The sequence below is a fragment of the Pseudogymnoascus verrucosus genome (assembly GCF_001662655.1).
Source record: "Pseudogymnoascus verrucosus strain UAMH 10579 unplaced genomic scaffold scaffold_21, whole genome shotgun sequence".
Classification (NCBI taxonomy): Eukaryota; Fungi; Ascomycota; class Leotiomycetes; order Thelebolales; family Thelebolaceae; genus Pseudogymnoascus; species Pseudogymnoascus verrucosus.
This window is the reverse complement of record NW_017263672.1, coordinates 347,179-367,502: the sequence shown is the minus strand read 5'-3', so window position 1 is coordinate 367,502 and position 20,324 is coordinate 347,179. Positions and strand designations below refer to the sequence as shown.

General features: G+C 48.0%; 8 protein-coding genes across 8 annotated transcripts; 4 read left to right on the top strand and 4 right to left on the bottom strand.

Moving 5' to 3' along the window:
- Positions 1 to 20: 20 nt before the first annotated feature.
- On the top strand, positions 21 to 1,301 carry VE01_04213 (uncharacterized protein). Its single transcript, XM_018273688.2, has 2 exons — positions 21 to 729; positions 788 to 1,301. The coding sequence occupies exons 1-2, from the start codon at positions 168 to 170 to the stop codon at positions 1,108 to 1,110; spliced, it is 885 nt and encodes a 294-aa protein (XP_018130391.2). The 5' UTR covers positions 21 to 167; the 3' UTR covers positions 1,111 to 1,301.
- Positions 1,302 to 1,410: 109 nt separating this feature from the next.
- VE01_04212 (uncharacterized protein) lies at positions 1,411 to 3,024 on the bottom strand (the record flags this gene model as incomplete). The annotated part of the gene is made up of 3 exons (XM_018273687.1): positions 1,411 to 2,020; positions 2,072 to 2,580; positions 2,626 to 3,024. The coding sequence occupies 3 exons, from the start codon at positions 3,022 to 3,024 to the stop codon at positions 1,411 to 1,413; spliced, it is 1,518 nt and encodes a 505-aa protein (XP_018130469.1).
- A 1,685-nt stretch (positions 3,025 to 4,709) lies between these two features.
- Positions 4,710 to 5,415, top strand: VE01_04211 (uncharacterized protein; the record flags this gene model as incomplete). The annotated part of the gene is made up of 1 exon (XM_018273686.2): positions 4,710 to 5,415. Exon 1 carries the CDS (start codon positions 4,744 to 4,746, stop codon positions 5,413 to 5,415), a length of 672 nt encoding a protein of 223 aa, XP_018130399.1. The 5' UTR covers positions 4,710 to 4,743.
- Positions 5,416 to 6,017: 602 nt separating this feature from the next.
- VE01_04210 (uncharacterized protein) lies at positions 6,018 to 6,362 on the bottom strand (the record flags this gene model as incomplete). The annotated part of the gene is made up of 2 exons (XM_018273685.1): positions 6,018 to 6,191; positions 6,243 to 6,362. 2 exons carry the CDS (start codon positions 6,360 to 6,362, stop codon positions 6,018 to 6,020), a joined length of 294 nt encoding a protein of 97 aa, XP_018130398.1.
- A 217-nt stretch (positions 6,363 to 6,579) lies between these two features.
- Positions 6,580 to 8,373, bottom strand: VE01_04209 (uncharacterized protein; the record flags this gene model as incomplete). Its single annotated transcript, XM_018273684.1, has 1 exon — positions 6,580 to 8,373. The coding sequence occupies one exon, from the start codon at positions 8,371 to 8,373 to the stop codon at positions 6,580 to 6,582; it is 1,794 nt and encodes a 597-aa protein (XP_018130538.1).
- Positions 8,374 to 11,365: 2,992 nt separating this feature from the next.
- VE01_04208 (uncharacterized protein) lies at positions 11,366 to 13,635 on the top strand (the record flags this gene model as incomplete). Its single annotated transcript, XM_018273683.2, has 2 exons — positions 11,366 to 12,079; positions 12,143 to 13,635. The coding sequence occupies exons 1-2, from the start codon at positions 11,548 to 11,550 to the stop codon at positions 13,633 to 13,635; spliced, it is 2,025 nt and encodes a 674-aa protein (XP_018130402.2). The 5' UTR covers positions 11,366 to 11,547.
- Positions 13,636 to 16,730: 3,095 nt separating this feature from the next.
- VE01_04207 (uncharacterized protein) lies at positions 16,731 to 18,186 on the bottom strand. Its single transcript, XM_018273682.2, has 3 exons — positions 17,312 to 18,186; positions 17,185 to 17,264; positions 16,731 to 17,132 (listed from the first exon to the last, which is right to left on the bottom strand). The coding sequence occupies exons 1-3, from the start codon at positions 17,828 to 17,830 to the stop codon at positions 16,841 to 16,843; spliced, it is 891 nt and encodes a 296-aa protein (XP_018130404.1). The 5' UTR covers positions 17,831 to 18,186; the 3' UTR covers positions 16,731 to 16,840.
- Positions 18,187 to 18,301: 115 nt separating this feature from the next.
- TRP2 (anthranilate synthase component 1) lies at positions 18,302 to 20,243 on the top strand. The gene is made up of 3 exons (XM_018273681.2): positions 18,302 to 18,461; positions 18,512 to 19,919; positions 19,973 to 20,243. The coding sequence occupies exons 1-3, from the start codon at positions 18,450 to 18,452 to the stop codon at positions 20,164 to 20,166; spliced, it is 1,614 nt and encodes a 537-aa protein (XP_018130492.1). The 5' UTR covers positions 18,302 to 18,449; the 3' UTR covers positions 20,167 to 20,243.
- The last annotated feature ends 81 nt before the right edge of the window (positions 20,244 to 20,324 follow it).

Below are 20,324 nucleotides of genomic sequence, written 5' to 3'. Positions count from 1 at the left end.
TTTCACTCAATAAAACGAGTCTCGGAATGTGGGCTGCAAGAATGTTGGGAAGCCGTTCTATTGATCTGCCCATTGTCTATGACTTCAGCTTACAAGCTGTCACTTTCAACCTCTTCTTTGATTATGTTGCGTCTTCGTATGCGTTATCGGTCTTTCAGTTTTAAAATATGGCATCTACAAACAAATTGACACCTGTCCATTTCTTCTCCCATGGTTCAACCATGATGCTTGGCGAGGAGTCTGCCTCTGCTGACTACTGGAAGAAATGCGGAGATGAAGCACTCGCAAATGGCATTGAGCACGTCGTCATTATGGGTGCTCACTGGGCAACAATTGGCGATGAAATTGAGATTGCGGCGAATCCCAAGCCGGAGAAATCACCAGTCGCTTACGTCCATCACGATAAATATGTCCCTTACGCCCTCAACCCCGATATCCCGATGTCGCACAGATGTCTAGATCTGCTTAAACAGTCGGGCTTCAAAGCAAAGCTGAACGAGAAATTCGACTGGATACACGATACATATTTGGTTCTCATCCGGATGTTTCCAGGGGGCTGTCCGCCAACAACTATTATATCCATGAACGCTCGTTATGATCCACACTTTCATGTGAAGGTCGGCTCCGCTTTGCGCCCCATGCGCAAGGAGAAAGTTCTGTTTGTTGGCTCTGGTGGTGCTGTGCACAATCTATATCGCAATTCATGGTTCCAGATGTTGCGCTTCCGTGGTACGTTATTAGTTTATCCGGGCGGGGAGCTATATTTTACTTATAAGAAACCGCACAGATAACTTCGCCATGCCTTCTCCACCCAGTAGTCTATTACTTGATTTTAGACAAGAGTTTGAAGACGCTATTACAAAGACATCAGGTCCTGAACTCCGGCGGGCTATGACGATGTTGATGAAAGTTCCCAAATATAGGGATGCTCACGCCACTGATGATCACTTTATGTCAGCCATGTTTGTTGCTGGGTTATGTGGCTCAGTTGAGGATAGAGGAACAGTAGCTGAGTTGGGAGCCGAGGACTGGGAACTACAAAATATGTGCAACAGCCAATATACGCTTGGGAAGTGGCCCTCAACTGGTAGGGTGGTAGCTGCTGTTTGATGAAGGATCCATTGGGTTAATTCGAGTTGATATGTACAGGTTTTAGGGGCATTTCTAAGTTTAAGCTATCATATTCATCATCGTTTTAATGCAAATCATGAAGCTGGAACATAGGAGTCGGACATCATACATAGTGACATGGTTTGAATCCCGCTGTTTCGTACGATATTATAAAATAAATAAAACCCGAAGTCTTTATAGAATAAGATAGATTGGTTGCGCGCCCTCAGATAACACATCCGTATGCAACTGCACATATGTTGTAGATGATTTTATTATTAAAACAGTACTCCTACATAATCACATCGAACTCCTAACTTTCTTCCCCACTGCCCATAGCCCCCACCCTGCCGCCGGCACCACAATGCTCAAGACAACACCCAACCCTAACAATATTCCCTGTTCAAAGAATCCAATATCATGCCCCTGCGATTGTCCCGTCCCAGGCAGTTTCCGCGTCGCTAATGATCGTAACTGCTTCACTTTCGTGGTTCCATTTGGGTTCCGGCCAGGAACAAGATGTTCATCAACTACCGACAGCTCGGTGGGTAGAGCATGAATGTATTGTGGACGCTGGATTGAAAACATTTCGGGGCTATATCGGTACTTGTACTCCATAGCGATCCCACATGGCGCAGCTGGCCCAACCAGGAGATTCACGGGTATTTGATTGATGACAGTGAGATGTGCCTTGAGGTGTTGGGCAAGAAATTTAGCTTCCGGAGGTTGTGCAAAGATATAAGCTGCGAGTAGATTTGACCTAATTACCAGTAAGTTGAGAGCTTTAAAGTTGGAGTTAATAGTGGTGTAGATATACCTCATCTCTTTGATAATGGCATCAACCATGCTGGTGCTTGTAACTATGGGCAGGTAGCAGCCGTGGATTTTTATTTCGGTCACTAGGCAGGTGCTTGAGTCATGTTAATCTTCAAATTCCAAAAATCTCGACGAGAAAACCAACCTATCCGTGACATGCGCTAGGATACAATCCGCAAAACGAAATGTTGACAATTGCTCTTTGGCAATAGCGTCTTCAAAGAACTTTTTTGTCTCGGCTTCAGCATTGCTTCTCGACCTCTTGGCTTTCACGCCAGAAACAAACATTTGGCTCGCATATTTTGAACATGTTGCAAAGAACTCATCCTTGACATACTCATTAACAATGACCAGGTCTGGGCTGTACGGAGAAGCGCCTTGAAATTTGAAGCGTGCTGTTACAATTGCCTTTGCTGCAGCTTCAATATCTGCTGTACGGTCTACAATAGCAATTGTTCGGTGCTTGTTTTGAGAGGAAAGCGAGTTAGCGATGGTTGTTGTTGTTGTTGCAGACGTTTGGTCGACGAGTAGACTTGATAAAAGAATTGACGGGTCCTCAATCAATTTTGCGGAAATAACGAAGGTGTCGGGATCTAACGCTTCTGGTAAGACCTCCTTCAGGATAGCATCAACTTTGAGAAGGGTATCAGGAAGCTACATAAATTAGGCACACGTCTTCAAGCATCAGGACTAACGAACCTCTATGACGACAACATTCCCCGCCGCTAAAGCCGCCGCCAATGGGCATACAATCGAATATAACCTTGTATGCGTAGTAGGGCGAATAATTACTAGACCATATCCTACCTGTCTCTGAGGGTTATCAATCCCTGTTGCAATCAAGTACTCGTCATTAATTGATTTTTCGAAGCCCAGGCCCTCGTAGAAATGCTTCACGGCATTCATGGAAAGATAATACTCTGTCTCAGCCTCGGCATTTGAGCTTTCAACTTGTGCATCTTCTGCAATCGAATTGCATATTAAATTTGCGCTATTGCAAAGAGTAGCATGCAAGCTTTGTAGTTGGTTTTGACGGTAGCGAACGTTCTCAGTACGGCGGTCAATAAGAGACTCCTGAAGGCGCTGGATGGGGTCCATTCTCGTGATTTCTAGAAAGTGTTTCGGTAGGTCTTTCCGGATAAACAATACTGCTTGCTTGTGTATTTAGACATTATATCAGAAAATTACGATCGGGGTGGCCAACCTGCTGTCGGGAGGACGCATCGGAATGTGGGGGATGGGCCGAGCCTAATTTCAAACACATGACACAAAGAACGACAGAACCTCCAGCTTCCAATATTATTCAATACATTAACGCAGCCCTCTTTCTTTTCTTATGGTTATCTCGGTATTAAAATCTCTAATATGTCGAATACAACTACGATAGCGAGAGCGACGACCGCTGAAATACAACATATTCTAACTGACTACGAGATCCATCTCACGGGATCCGAGAATGGCACAACAACAACTCAACCACCGATCCCGCGTCAAAATCAGCATTCGGCAGCCGAAAGTCCTCACAATTGGCCTAGCAATTATCGGAGGGTGCCTGATTATCGGCCTGTAAATCGAGAGTTGGATTACAGCGAGAGGCCGTTAGGAAACAATACTTTTGAGTTCCTATTTTTGAATGTTATGTTTACAGGAGTTGCCACTAACGCAGTAAGAATCAATTCTCTGTGTTTGAATTGAATCTGCTGACGATTTTAGGGTATTGCAAAATTATGGGGACAAACAGGAGGGAAAGTTTTCACGAGGGTGTTTCGCTACTCCATCGGCGGGGAATGGTGATGATAGTAAAGATCGTTGGGCGCAGAGCAGAAACATTTTACTATCTCCTAAGAGTCTAGAGGCGCAAATAATATGTATATGTTTTTTTTTGTATACATCTGTTGCTTGCTTGCGCTACGTGGTACGGCCAAACTCTGGCGCTGATACGAAAATGTTGCTTTGCATTGCCTAGCTTGGCTTACTTACTTACTTACATACGAAGGCAACACACGAAATAATGAAGTTTGTGGTCACTCATTTGCGTCTTCGCTTCTTGTGATGTCGGAATATTGAAATATCAAAGGGGGGAGATCTGATCATTGATCTACCCCCACTACCCCGCCAAGCTACCCCTTCCGAACAATTAATTCTCGGACTAGGTACGTCCTTTCACTAACATATGGCCGAGCTTATAGCTCTCGGTCGTGAAATCAGCCATCCCGTCTACTGTTGCTCTGTTACGGTGCTGCGGCGGAAAGTACTCCTTCTTCTTTTGTTGATTCTATGGGAGGAGCGAGATGGTTGCTGGTGAGATGGGGTTTACAGTTCCTAGTTTCGTCTGTGATCTTCGACTTTCCTCTTTTGCGGCTTGCGAGTTTGCGAGCGAAGGCGTGTGAGGATGAGCTTGAAAATGGTATAAAAGGAACGCGCCCGCTTTGAACTGAGAAACTATATAAAGATCAGATTCCAATGCGAAGCTGTGCTTATGTCCAATTGAGAGCTTCATAGTTTGTGAATCGGTCCTCACAGATCTAATTTAGTGTGCCGATCAAGATTGGGAAAGAGGGACAAGTAGAAAGACAGAGACTATTCATATGGAGCATTTTGCAAAGGTTAAGCTATCTATGGTTACTACTACTAAGCAGAATTGCTAAAGCCACAGTTAAGGTAGCACTAATGTTACAACCGTGAGCCTGTGGCCTAATTTAGAAGGGTTGTGGCCGCCTGAGGCAGCGAAAAAATCCCTCATCATGATTCCAGGGTGGTGGAGGTTATATTCAAACCAACATCGCATTCCTACTCCCCTCTTCTCTTAGGCCCATCATGTCTCCGCTCCTGGTGATACCAGGTTCACCACGCTTCAAACGGGAATGGCAGCGCCCAATCTGCCGATACCTTCGCAGTTTACACCAACCAACCTGGGGCTTCACCATCTTCCGCACCGTTTATACACCACAATCAGATGCCCAGTTTCCTTTGTTTCTAGCGAAAGTTGATGCTTATGTCGAATCTTCTATTGATTATGAGCTCAGTCCAAGGAATTTTGGGGTCCCTAGTCCTGAACCACCCTTTGACTCGGGTCCGAATGAAGAGATGAAGAGACGATACGCAAACGATGTTATAGAGAGCCCTGGCTTAGACGGTGCAAGTATAGATGACGTTAGAGCTGCATTCACAAAATGGTTAAAAGATAATGGGGTCGATCTCGAATTTCACCAACTCTATGCTCGACATCGAGTGTGTATCATGGTCGATGAGGCTGTTCTGAATTCTGTAGCAGCGGGACCAGAAGATCCAAATCAAAGCTATGGACTTGAATCTGTGTGGGTCAGGGTAGTCGAGTACTTAGCACCAGGGGAACAAGAGTGGCAAGGCTGGTTGAAAGTCGGATTAGACGCTCTATATTTTCTCTGGTTTGAGGTTTTTGCAGGTGAAGAGGTCGAAAGCATGTTCGAGGTTATGACGGCAGAGGGGGAGGATGTATTCACTGGCTGAGAAGTTGCAGCTCAACCCGTCTTAAATATATTTAAATCCCTAATCGTACTCTATTTGCTAAATTAGTGTTTGTTCGTTTGTGTTATTCACTGCGATTCCTACTAATATTCTTGCACTTAAATCATCGTCTCTTGTGTCACGTCTTTGAATGAATAGGTATTTTAGGATATTAATGAAGCATCTCGGTATATTGTCTTTTCTCTAAATTGCTTTGGTAAAATAAAAAAAATACAACAGTGGGTATTCGGTGGTGATCACCCACCCAACTACTAATATAATCCCATTTGACGTGATATAATCACTCTCACAAGGCTTCAAATCATCAAGGCTGTCAAAATACGGCATTTTGTTCTTCATGCATCATGTTAGACGCAATGAGCCTCCTTCAGATATTGGCATCGATTGATATCAACTTTCGTGCAATCGGCCTATATCCACAATATAACTATATGCAGCGGTTGTGCTGATCGCTTTAGTGTATAGACAATCATCATCTGTAAGGTATCTACATCTAGAACGCGAGCCTCATAATATATGCAAGCACTTTTGACGTGATTTACACAAATGGGGCAAGTCCCAAAATTTAAGCAGAGCCGTCTTGTTTACGCTCCAATCTTAAAACCCCTAGGCAAGAGAGTCTGGAATGTCCTAGTTGGATCGTACTTCCTCGAAATCGACAACAACTTCGCCTCGTTCGCCGCACCGTACCCGGGATAAACGGCCTGGAAGCCGGCGGCATCGCCCATGTAGTTGAAATGATCGTACAAGCCCGCGGCCTACGTCGCATTGTTGATCGCATAGGTTGTGCTTATCACCCGCGCCTCAACCGCTTCATCGTGCTCCGAGCCGAACCATTCGACGACCTCCGCGTACGCGAGGTATACGCCCTTCTTGGGATCGAGACCCAGAGCGTTGCCGCCAACGCCGTTTGCTGCGGAGGCGGCCATCCAGAGGGATCCAATGGGCTGCCAATCCAGTTGGATGACAGAGATAGCCGCTGGCGGGACGACCGCATAGAGGGAAGTCACCAATATCCAACAGGTTATACAAAGGGAGTCAACCCACAGGAGACGCTTACATGCCTTTAAACTCAGTTGTGACTTTCTTGGATAAGATGAAAAAAGTGAGATATTCCTTTACGGTTCTTTCCTTTACAAACATGAATTAATCTATTAACACTTCCTCGCAGGCGGTTGCATCAAATGCCTCTCCATTCATGACTCCATGTACATAGCATTCGCCCACAAGTTTCCAGCTTTGCCCTTGCGCACGCAAGACAAAAGGGTAATTTGCCCCTTTCAAAATGGCAATCTGGTCGCCAGGAGTAGCTTTGGCTGGCACTAACCCATAGTATCCCCTAGAAGTCATCGCAAACCGCCTCCTCTTGGTGTATTGAAGGCTTGACGATAGAAGAGCTTCAATCTCTCCTGTTTCCCGGTCATCTATTGGTATCAGATTAACCCTCTGTAGCTGTGAACCTTCTGCAGTTGACACAGTAAGGGAACCTTGAATCGTTTTCTTTGGAGTATGCTTTTTTGCTTCCTCCCATAGCTCCTGAAACCTTCCTTTCATGATATCATATTGAAGTTTCGGACAGCCAGCAAGTTGAGTCATAAAGAAGGCATCCATGGCTGTGCCTCCAGCGACGTAACTACCCCTCTCCTTCAATTCTGCAATTGTTTCCCAAGCATGAGCATTGCAGCAGCCTATACCCCACGCTTTGTCGATCAAACCCGAGGTTCTCGTAATCTGGTCAAGAAGAACGCCCTGGCTAGTTAAAGTTTTTCCGTTCACATATATGCTTGTACCGCAGCCACTGTCGCTTCCAGCGTGGTGATCGAAACGAATGCCTGAACAGTTTGGTACCCTAAAATTAATTGGCATATCTTCCCGGCTTGTCCAATCGGGCACCCATGAAGGCAGGCAGGGTATACTAGGGCCACATTGAGTGTAACTGAGTATATCAAGGTTATCGTCTCTCTGTATGTACGAGCTAGCGAGATTTGTATAGACCTCGACGACAGTCATATTATAGTCAACTTTGCAGCTCAGAGATAAGATGTCTTTCGATCCAGCAATTCCTAACAGCGCAAACACTTTATCCCGTGGATCAGTAGAGTCTTTTCGTCGATATTGGTCCAGGAGGCTTATCAGCGATGTGCTCTTCGACGCTCTTAGTTGTAGAACGGCCATGACCAACGCAGGGAATGCGCCAAGAGGTTGGTGAAGGTTCGCTTTCCGAACTTCGAGACAAGCGAATGTATACGCTGCTGCGAAATACTCTTCCCAGGATAGGCAGTATTGCCCCCAAAATAATGAAACGCTATTAGACGAGAGAGCAATTTCTTGAATTATCCAGATTCTTGAGAAGTATGGGCGCTGTTCCAATTGAATAAAAGGTTCAAACAAGCGTACTTGCTCATAAACTCGCAATATACTAGGATGCCTTAAAATACGGAGATCAAGACGAACTGGACGTGGTTTCCCTTGAAACGCTTCCTCAAATATCGCTAGGAGGTATGGGATAAGTTCGAAAGCTCTAGCAGTATTCGCGGTTTCTAGACCAAGCCAAACCAAGGTCTTCTTGGCCTGCTTGTAGATCTGCCCCATGATTCCGACTTGCTGCGATCGTTCTAAAACATTATATTGATTAATACAGATGGCATCAATCCAAAGAGTTCTAGGGTCTTCCTTGTCGCGCAGCTTGACTAAAGCGTCGTGAAGATTTCGTGTTACGTCGATATATTCTTTCCCAATATAAATACGAATGGTATTGGCAGTATCGCCCCAGCAATAGCTCAGAGCTTCGTAGCCTGGGTTGTCGCAGAGGTTCACGTTCACAATGCTGCCCTTGATCGGTTCGCCAGTTGCGCCGGGTAAGAGCTGAAGTAAGCGCGTCGAACCGTCATTATTGTCTTTGGCGAGGGGTAGGTATTGATATCGTACTGCGTCTTCCATAGTGAGCTACGAACGAGGTTAATGTATCCACGCTAGTGGAGAATCTTCGAGAAAGTTGAATTGGCGGCTGTAGTCTCCTTTATCTAGATGTAAAATGTGCGCCTTTTTAAGCATGGTTGCCTAATCCTCGGTATGCCCGAGGAACTGTGCCTTATACCACAAGCCAAAATATGCTTAGTTACTTATCTATCAACAAACGAAATTTAATAAGATGAAGGATATTATATATACTTTATAGTAGATTAACTTCATCTCCGGAACCCTTAATATATTACCCTCGAAGGCCAATTTTGGGGTTAGGTTGAGGCAGCTGCGAGAACTCGTAGCCCTAGATGAGATCTATTTTTAGATGATCAATTAGCGCTGATGTTTTATTAATGGTTTTTTCTTCCCTTAAGCTGTAGTAGAATGTGTTGTTGAGTTATGGTTTGCGTTTTGTTTTTATTTTGTTTTGTTTAGATGCTCAAGCCTTTTTCTATTTTAGGCAGTGTGCAGCGAATCGTGACTCGGCATGATTCGCCCCGAATCAGACTCGAATCATGATCTGGTTCGGGCTATTTCTTAATGATTCGAATCATGATTCGGCCAGTATTTGAATGATTCGAATACTTGCCAAGACATATAATATGTCCAAGCGTCTAGCTGTGAAGGCTTGTCGCCGTCCTTAATATATAGCTTTTTAGATTAACATTTAATACAATTAGTACAATCATTGTTATTATGAGTGATTCCGAGCTATATGATGTTCCTAAGGATCTTGATGATTATGTTGCCGATGAAGATAACAGTAATGCGAGTGTATTGTTAACGATGAGGATGTCGAAGATATAAGTCAAGACAAAGGTTAGGCATAGTCAAATATTTTTCGTAGTTTTCAATATTCCATACACTCTATTTCAGCCTCAAAGATTCGAATCATGACTCGAATCAGATTCGAGTCATGATTCGGCGAATACCTCAAAAATATGAATGATTCGGCGGATCGCCGAATAGTATTCGGGGGGTGATTCGCCGCACACTGATTTTAGGTGGTGGTGATACGACATTTATTCTCCATTTTATCGCAACAAGTATTATAATTGTCACCCCCATTTTTACTAATATTCACAACAATTCGCGCACCGAAGTGATCCATATACGAAATAAAAAGTCTCTAAAGCACCTGTTTGCTCATTTACTCATTCTCTACTTGCGACGTCGAAATACTGAAAGTGGGGAGATCGATCACCACATCTACCCCACAACCCCACCAAAGGAAAAGATCCGCTGTTTGTTGGAGATGGTGGGGGTAGTGGGGGGGTTGGAAGATTGGGGGAGAGAGAAGAAGTGAGAGGGGAAAGGGGGATGGATTGAGCGATGAGAAGGGGTAGGGGTGGCGATTGGTTGAGGTTTTTGAAGAGATGGATGGAGTATTCATGAGGCTGTTGGTGATGAGAGTGGAATGGAGTCTTTATAGAGTGTTGTCGAGTGTAGTCGTTATAGTGTTTTGCCCTAGTGTCTCCGGCAGTTGGACTCGACTCGACTAACGACGCTTGTACGGCTAGACTTGACTGTTGGTGTTTGTGAGTAGAGGAGCCAATAATCACACTATAACCTGCAATATAGTATCTCGACTATCTCGACTATCAATGCAGTCTATGCTAGACTCGACTCTCACAATCTTTAATTTATACTCTTTCCTGTACACTTTCTCGTACATATAGTGCATCCCATTGTACACTCCTCGTCTCTCACATAACACTTCATTTGTACACTGTCGTCTCTTACACACTACTACGTGGTCACTCGGCCTCACTACCGACCCGTGTTATAGTAGTCGAGTCTTGTATCCTGCATCGCCAAGCCAGTCAAGTCAAGGCCCAATCCTCACTTTTTACAATTTTATACCCATTCCCATGACATCACCCCTCCGTTAAGCCACACCGATTTGCCTCAATCAGCTCTATTTCTTACCCCCGACCTCCTCCCACCCCTCCCTCATCCCTCCCCCATCGCTCCCCCATCTCTCATCCTCACCCTCGCAACCACTAAAATCAAATATAATGACGTCACCACCAACAAGCCACACACCACACCTTACATCCTCTTCTCTCCCTCCATTTCCAAATGAAGCATCCACTCTCGCGTCTTGTTTCCCATAATCCCGCCGCTTTGTTCCCACTAATCCCAATTGATCAATACACGCCTCACAACTCCCCCACAATCCCCAAAACGGACCACTCTCGTTCATTCATGACGGTACGCTAAACCCCGTCTGGACGCCACCGTGGATAGCCGGGGTGAGTACCGGTCGGGATGCGGGGTCTCCACTTGGTGAGCTGGATCGCTGGGATCGCTTAGTCTTCCTCGCATGGCAAAGTCCTGCTTTGGTGCGTTTATCTTCCTAATTTCTTGTTGCTCAACTTTCACGCGCGCTTCTTGGCGCTGCCGAATGTCATTCGATTGCACGAGCAAGGGAAAGCGTGCGGGTCATGAGCAGTATACAAGTATACGACCTGAATATAACTGTGGTAGTACATCGATTTGCTGCTATTCTCTCACTTTATGTTATGTACCTACCCACCTCCGCCTAGGGATTCTAGAGTCCGCAGAGAGAAAAGAGTGTGATGCCCACTCTTTTCCCCTTCCTTCTCTGCCTCCAATTATTTCCCCAATTGCTCCTCGGGATGCCTTGTTACAGGCTATTCCTATCATCCCCTCCCGCCTTTATCTCCCCCCACATCCCTCCCTCCCTCCCTTTCCCTCCCATACCCTCCCGCACTTCCAATCACGTTCCTAGATGACTACAAGGCAATCACTACTATAGTACTATAGTAGTGCTACCATCTACAGAAGTCATAAAGTCACTACCAATGACTACCAATACTCACTCTACTACTTCCCCACATCACCACCTCCATCTCGCCCCATCAAGGATTCCCTCGTGATGATGTCAAAGGTACCAGAAGGCGTAAGAGACTCCCCCTCGACTATCCATAGAAAAACTGGAGATCGGATTGTCAACATATAACTTAGTGGGAACCCCACACCGCTAAGCAGTTTTACCTCTTTCTTTCTCTAATCATATATTTCCTTCCTTTGATAAATCTACTTAAACACATATACATAAATATATACTGTGGTTCCCCTCATTCCTATCAATTCCATCTTTCAACAAACAAATCCCCAATCCGCATGCCAACCATGGCGGACCTCAACATGGACGACCCCAACAACAAACTCACCACCATACCAATCGGCAGCAATGAGGTCGCCGTCCCCACACGCATCAACACCGGCGAGCCCTCCTCCAGCTCCTCCCCCGCCGACCCGTCCAGCCCTCGCCGCGACTCCGTAGTTAGCAAGCCCGATCAAGAAGAGGATGAAGATGAGAGACTAGCCGGCATCACCGACGAGAGGGAGCGCACGCGCCGCAGGCTAAATCTCAAACTTGCGAATCCGCTCGGCAATTTCCCTGTCGAGAAGGTCGGCGACATGGGCGAGCAGTACTGTCGCGAGTTTGCGCTGGGCGAGGCGGAGGATATTCGCGCCTTCAGACTCGGGGCTATGGTCGCTAAGGACCCGAATATGTTCCGCGAAGTCGAGGGACTAACTGAGGACGAGCGCAAGGTGTTTTCCGATGAGCTGGAGCACAAGTGGAGGCAGCCTAAGAAGCTGTATCTCGTGATTCTGCCTTGTTCGCTGTGTGCAGCTGTACAGGGAATGGGTAAGTTTTTTTCATTTTTAATTATGATACTTTTTAAGAGATCACGCGACTAACTCCCCCCAGACGAAACCGTTGTCAACGGCGCCCAAATCTTCTACAAACAGCACTTCGGCATCGGCGAGAAGGACCCCCGCTCCACCTGGCTTGTCGGCCTCCTCAACTCCGGCCCCTATCTCTGCTGCGCCTTCATCGGCTGCTGGCTCACCATCCCCTTCAACAACTGGTTCGGCCGCCGCGGCACCATCTTCCTAACCTGCTTCTTCTCCGCCACCGCCTGCTTCTGGCAAGCCTTTGCCAACACCTGGTGGCACATGTTCATCGCACGCTTCTTCCTCGGCTTCGGCATCGGTCCCAAATCGGCCACCGTGCCCATCTACGCTGCTGAGACGGCGCCGCCACCCATTCGTGGCGCGCTCATCATGTGCTGGCAGATGTTCACGGCGTTTGGTATCTTCGTCGGGTACGCGGCTGATCTGATGTTCTACGAAGTCAAAGACCCGTCCGGCGTCTCGGGGATGAACTGGCGTCTCATGATGGCCTCCGCTATGATCCCTGCCGTCGTAGTATGCTGCTTCGTCTTCATGTGTCCTGAGTCCCCGCGCTGGTACATCAGCCAGGGCCGGCACCACCAAGCCTGGACAGCAATCCAGCAACTCCGCTTCAACAAAGTACAAGCTGCGCGCGACCTGTTCTACATTCAATACCTCGTCAGCGCCGAGCTCGAGACCATCAACATGGGCAACAAAGCCAAGGAACTCATCGGCGTCCCGCGAAACCGCCGCGCCCTCCAGGCGTCTGAGTTGGTCATGTTCATGCAGCAATTCTGCGGTGTCAATATTATAGCCTACTACTCTTCGGAGATCTTCCTAGAGGCCAACCTCTCTGAACTCTCTGCCCTGGGCGCCTCAATGGGTTTCGGCGCTATAAATTTCTTATTCGCTCTCCCCGCTTTCTACACCATCGATACCTTTGGTCGCCGCAATCTGCTTCTCACTACTTTCCCATTAATGGCGCTGGCGCTGTTCTTCACGGGTTTCTCGTTCCTCATCCCTGAGACGTCGGTGGCGAGAATCGCGTGTATCGCCCTCGGGATTTACCTCTTCGGAATGGTCTACTCCCCTGGCGAGGGCCCGGTGCCCTTCACCTACTCCGCTGAGGCGTACCCTCTGTACATCCGCTCGCAGGGCATGTCCCTTGCCACAGCTACAACCTGGTTCTTCAACTTCGTCCTCTCCATCACCTGGCCCTCGCTCCTCGAAGCCTTCGGACCGACGGGGGCATTCTGCTGGTACGCAGCGTGGAACGTGATCGGGTTCTTCGGGGTGCTAATGCTTGTCCCTGAAACCAAGGGGAAGACGCTTGAGGAGCTGGATGTCGTGTTTGGGGTTAAGAGCAGGTTGTTTGCCAAGTATGGGCTGCAGCAGTTTGTGTACTTCTTGAAGGGAGGGAAGTTGAATAAGAGGGCCGAGAGGCCGGAGGAGCCGGTGGGGGAGCCGGATTATGATGAGAAAACCTTTCAGAGTGAGACAGAGAGGGTGCAGGATAGGAGGGTTTAGAGAGGGGTGGGGATAGAAAAGATAGAGGAGAGGCGTTGGATTTGATTGTTGTGGTGGATTTGGATTTGGATTTGAATTTGAATTTGAATTTATTTTTGGGATTAGATTGGAGTGGAATCTTGTATTTATATAGCCTATACTTGATACCCCCAAATTGACGCATATAACATAATAACCAGTGTTGCCCGAGTAGTACTCGCCGTGAGTACTACTCGCCGAGTACCCGAGTACTACTGTAGTCGGGTGATATTTTTGAGTACTCGGTGAGTCCCCGAGTACTACTCCGAGTACTACGAGTACTGCCAAGCCCTTAGCAAACAGGGCAGTGTTCACCAAATAGTATTCGAATAGTATTCGGGGTTTTCCCGAATACTCATAACCTGATAATATTCGGCGAATACTCATACGAAGTTATAGTACTCGTCGAATAGCACTCGCCGAATAGTAATAATAGGCTATAGAAAGAGTCTTTAAAAGTTAGTGGAACTAACACGTGACTGCAGCAGCAGTCACGTGTTAGCACATTTTATAATAACTGATTACTAATACTACTTTACCTGCTAATATTCGTTGCTTTGCGTTCTAGGCCGTGCACGCCAAGAACTCGAATAGTATTCGAGTCTTTGGCAAATACTCGCCGAATACCCCAAATTTTGCCCGAATACTACTCGTCGCCGAATACTATTCGAAAACCACAAATACTAATACTATTTTGGGGAACACTGAAACAGGGGTAATTAAGTGTAAAAAGAGTAAATAAATGGAGCCTTACCTTACTTACTTACGTTCTGAAACTAAATATTACCATCTACGCTTTAATATCTACTCTACTTAAGAAGTTAGGGTATTATATTATAAGGTAACGATGAGGATAGCAGTAATAATGTAAATAATGAGTTAGAATAGTATATATATAGTAATATTTCAATTTCTATTTATATGCGAGTAGTACTCGGGTATTCGAGTACCAGTACTCGAATACCGGTACTCGAGCTTCAATTTTGAGGCCGGTACTCGAGGTTCCTCCGAGTAGTACTCGGAGCGGTACTCGGGCAACACTGATAATAACTCACCACCATCTCGCCTACTTTCAGTGATTTTCAGTTCTTCAGCGCTTCTCAGTTTCTCATTGGTCTTCAGTGGCTTACAGTGTCTTTCATTTCTTGAATGGTTTTAAGTTTTTATCAGTCCTTCCGCGCTTTTCAATTCTCTAGTGGCTCTCAGTAGGTTTCAGTGTTTGTGTTTCTCGGTATTCCCCGGCGCCGCCTCCAGTCCCCTTTTCTAGACCGACCCCCCCCCCAAGCTGCGCCCAAACCACATAGCCATCGTCTATAAGTACACCCTACTCTCCTCCGCTCCATCAGTCTATCAAAAGACGAAAAAGACACGGCGAGGTATAATGGAGGCCACGTGGCTGGTGATGTGGCGCTGGGGTTATCTGGTGTGTTTAGGCTGCTGTCGTCGCTGTATGTGCTGTCGTTAAGGGCTGCTGTCACTGTCACCACTGCTCCTGTAGCCATTCCTATTGCTGTCCTCGCGCACTACCATCGCTATCCTACTCCTCAAGAATAACACATACATCACTACACCCGAACCCCTGGTTGCTTTCTTCGAATTCTTGATCTGATTGTTTGTCGTTATGTCAGCTGTGAGGCTTTCCATCTTTGCATTGTTAGATGAATTCTGCGGCTGTGATCGTACTCGAGTGGGACAAGAGGGATTATATAGAGGTAGCTATTCCTGATGTATCGTGTTGTCCGTGGTAGACTACACTGGAGGGTAGGGAGGAAGAGAGAGACTGGGTTAGGAGGGATTAGAGACTTGAGGGATATGAGAGCTACTCCTACCTTTCCCCTGACTGAAACCATCCATCCCCAAAGTGACGAAGGTGGGGGCTAGAGCGACGGGGGTAAGACAAAAAAGGAATGCAAAAATGCGTATATATAAACCCTCTCCCAGCCGATGAGAAGACGTTAGCGGCGACGTAAAGCAGCTCAAATCAGTTATGAGTGACTGCTGTGTGGTGCGTGGTGTGTGCTCACAGAATACGGGAGTTGCGCCGTGCTGCCTCAGGAAGTGGAAGGAAGGGTGAGATGCTGGTGTGTCATTGCTGTCGCCACCTTCTTGCTGTTGTCATAGAGTTCTGTCGTTGTTGGTAGGTGCTGTCACCACTCTTGTTACCGCGCGCACTCTCACCACCGATCAGCCTCTCTGGTCACTGAGAGCTGCATTTGCCGCGATATTCACGGCGTGATTATTGATAGTCGAGTGTAACCATTATGCGAGGCGGATGAGAGGGGTGGGTATGAGATGAAATTGGGATGAAAAGGGGTGTACGACGTGGAACGAGGTTGGGATGATATGAGATTGTACTTGATACCTTTCCCTTGATTTCTTCCCCCTATATTCCCAAGGCAATGGAATATATGAATAGAGAAATAGCGAGATGGAATTGGGAATAAAAAGCACTATATAACCCCTCTGTCCCATCGAGCCGTTGAGAGGAATCATGAGCATCGAAGATAGTGAGAACCTGTGTTCCAGTATTTGCTGTGCGGTGCGTGTCGGGGGGAAGGCGGTGGACAGGGACTGTGCTGTGTCGGGAGGGGGATGGACTCACGTTGTGCCACCGGGGGAAATGCTGTGGTCGCTGAGTTGCTGTGGTCGCGGTGCTCCTACAGCAGACGCTGGGAAGTAAATTTGATGGCACGGGGCCCTGTTGCTTAACAGAAATGCCTGGGAGTATATTTTCAAGCTCGGGGGCCTCCAGTGATTAGCCAAGACAGCTCGGCTGTGAAGTGATTCGGAGCTCCGCAACGAGGCCATCTTCGCACATATTCATTGCCTGTAACCCTGTTTGAGGTTAATATTGCTTTGCGATAACCAGAAACAACTTCACGCATGGCCGTCTCCATTACTCTGCCCGCTGACGGGGGTGACGGATGTGCCTGCCACTGATATAGTCAGCAAGTTTGGGGCCTGCAGTTATATGGAGAATATATAGGTCTGGTGTGACTCTCAATATGAAGCTAATGGAGGGTGACAGGGGTAAGCACCGTGGCTGTTCTCACAGATTGACAAAGAATTGAATTATTATACGCTGGTCGTCCATCATCCTGAAATTCTCCAGGGTACCGCCTTAAAATATTGTACAATGCAGCCCCCCCCAATGATCCAACAAGCATGTACATCACTCCTACCACGCCTATAAAGACAGTCCCAGCCCTCCCTGGCTTCCAATCGTCGGCATCGGCGTCGGTGTCGGCGTTAGCGTCCCTGTTCCCGTTGATGTCTTCGACGTCTCAGACTTAATCTTCCGCCGCCTTGCCTTCGTGCGCTGCTCCACATCCGCCCACTGCTGCTTCCAATTGATGATGCTCTGCGTCAACTCCTCGTCATCATTAAACTGCACATAGTCTAGCCCCTGAACTTCGAGCGCGCGCAGCTGGACACGCAAAAAGTTCAGCTCCAATTCCGTGCTCTCATAGTCTGCATCTCTGCGGTAGTGTTAGTGGTAGTAAGTAGAATAAGGAGGCCAAGGCGACGTACAACTCCGACACGTGATCCTCAAGTTCTATCACTCGCTGTGCTGCTTTTTCAGCCCGCACGACGAGAAGATCGTGGATATGCTGCTCACGTCAGATCAAGTCCTCACGAAACTTAGCAAACAACTAACCTCCGACTCCTCCCGCCTCTCCTTCAGCTCCGACACCGTCTTCGTAAGCTGAACCAGCAGCGCTTCCGCCTCCTCCGCCAACAACGCCGACTTTGTCGCCGATAGTCCACCCACAGGCCCAGCCCTTGACGGCGCCCTCGACACCCCGAACATCCTACCCGGACTCTTCATGCTTGGCGACAGCGGCTGCCAAAAACGCTCATCCTCCCCTCCCCTGCTAACACCGCTCCCCACGCTCGTAAACGACTGGAAACTCGACTGTTGCCGTAGGACGGGCGATTGCCGCAGAGTACGTTCCATGCTGTCTGCATCGCGGTGGAGGAGGGAGACATCACCATCGCGCAGGTCCTGCGATTGCAGGTGCGTGGCTAGGTCGAGGAGACGCTGGATGAGCACGTCTTTGCTGTCGTGGGTGATATCCTCAGTTGCGTCTCGGGAATGGAGGGCTTGGGTGGTGGGGGAGCGCAGTTGCTGGTGAAGGATGGGGAAGTCGCGGATACCGAGGAAGTGGAGGCTCATTGTTGCGGTTGTGCCTTGAAGGGGGGTTGGTGGGTGGCCGTGAGGCCCGGATGTCTGTTCTGTGAGTGTAGTATTTCAGTTACTACCACTTCCTCTCTGTGCAAGAGGTCTTCTGGTAAGTGCACGGCGCTGTAGAGCTTCTGGCCCCATAATATGCATATAAAGCTCAAGCGATTGATTCAATGGTCGACGGTGATGGTGACAATATTCACGGTTTGGATGCGGAAGATTTGATTAAACACTTCTGATACACTGAGAGGAGTACTTTTCTGGTAAAACAAAAACGATTATATTAATACTCATAAGCATTGCGAGTGCTGGCTCGTGCAATATCAGGGCAAGTGCATCCGGTGCACATTTGATGTTGTTGATAAAGGCAATGCCAAGAGTCGGGGTCCATATAACAAACATCTCCTCGCCGTCGGTGAAACTATTACCCGCAATCTTATCCAAAAGTTCACCCACCACAGACTGACAGCTGTGAGATGCGTTGGCGTAACATCAAGACATTGAAGTGTGATCAGGAGATCTTGTGAATCATCCGTACCGTCCCGAGTATTCCGATTGTCAAAGCGGCAAAAATAACACTTTATATCACAAAATACACAAAATAAGCAAAATGGCAGCAGGGGTACGTTGGTTGTGATTGTGAGTCAAGACGAGTAACTGACAACTCAATAGGAAGATCTCCAACCTTCCCTGGAGGTTATTCGGGATGTGCTCGCAGCTCCCACGAAGGCTTCGCAAGCGCCTAACCTAGTCCCGGTATATGCCCAAATCTCCTCCGACCTCATCACTCCCTCCACCGCATATCTTAAGATCTCAGCGAGATCGGAGTCCGACTACTCGTTTCTGTTCGAGAGCGCAGCCGCTGAGCTTCTCGGACGATACAGCTTTGTGGGTGCGGGCCCGAAGAAGATCTTAAAAACCGGAGAAGGCCATGGTCCGTCAGTCGACCCATTGCCAGCACTGGAGGAGGAGCTCGCGAAGTACACAGTTGCCCATATTCCGGGACTTGTGTTACCACCATTGACTGGAGGAGCAATTGGTTATGTGGGCTATGACTGTGTTCGTTACTTCGAGCCCAAGACCGCGAGGGATATGGAGGATGTTCTAAAAGTGCCGGAATCATTGTTTATGTTCTTCGACACCATCATCGCCTTTGACCGCTTCTACGGCGTCATCAAAGTCATTACCTTCCTGCACGTTCCCGACGACCTCTCAAAGCTCGAAGCAGAGTACGAGAAGTGCCAAAAAACTATCGCCGAGCTCATCGACGTCCTCCAATCCTCAGAAACCCCACTACCCCACCAAGCACCGATCGTGCTCGACCAAAAATACACCTCCAACGTCGGCCAAGCCGGCTACGAATCCCACGTAACCACCCTCAAAAAACACATCCTCAAAGGCGACATCATCCAAGCCGTGCCCTCCCAGCGCTTCGCTCGCCCCACCACCCTCCACCCCTTCAATATCTACCGCCACCTGCGCACCGTGAACCCGTCTCCCTACCTCTTCTACATCTCTTGCGCCGAGTTCCAGATTGTCGGCGCCTCGCCCGAGCTGCTCGTCAAATCCGAGCTCGGCCGCGTTATTACCCATCCCATCGCGGGCACTGTCAAGCGCGGTAAGACCGTCACCGAGGACGAGGCCCTTGCCAACGAGCTGCGCGAGTCTCTCAAAGACCGCGCAGAACACGTCATGTTGGTTGACCTCGCCCGCAACGACATCAACCGCGTGTGCGACCCCCTCACCACCCGCGTTGACCGCCTCATGGCCGTCGAGAAGTTCAGCCACGTCCAGCATCTGGTCTCGCAGGTGTCAGGTGTTCTGCGCCCTGATAAGTCCCGCTTCGATGCTTTCCGTAGCATTTTCCCTGCCGGGACGGTGAGCGGCGCGCCAAAGGTGATGGCTATGGAGCTTATTGCCGAGCTGGAGAAGGAGAAGCGTGGTGTATATGCTGGTGCTGTTGGGTATTTCGGATACGGCACCTTGGATGCACAGGGGAATGAGGTTGAGGGCGCGATGGATACGTGTATTGCGCTGCGCACTATGCTTGTCAAGGACCAAGTTGCGTATCTTCAGGCTGGTGAGTTATTTTCTCTCCCATATTTAATATTTTCATTTATACTAACCTTACAGGCGGTGGCATCGTCTTCGACTCCGACCCGTACGACGAGTGGGTAGAGACCATGAACAAGCTCGGCGCGAGCATGCAGACCATCTCCTCCGGAGAGGACCTCTACGCACGCAGCCAAGATAAGGTTGCCGAGAAGGAAGCTCTCGAGGTGGAGAAGGCAAAAAGCTCCGGGGCCCATATTGACTTGGCACTCTGAGTAGCTTCTTTGGATAGCAATAATATTATTATGCCTCATGAAGGATAGCTTTTTGGTAGCAGTGTCCCATCGATCGCGCTGCAAATCTGCAAATCTGTAAATTTTGAAAATTCTTTGTCCAATTCTATGATTGTATTTCGCCCTCTCTCCATTCTCCT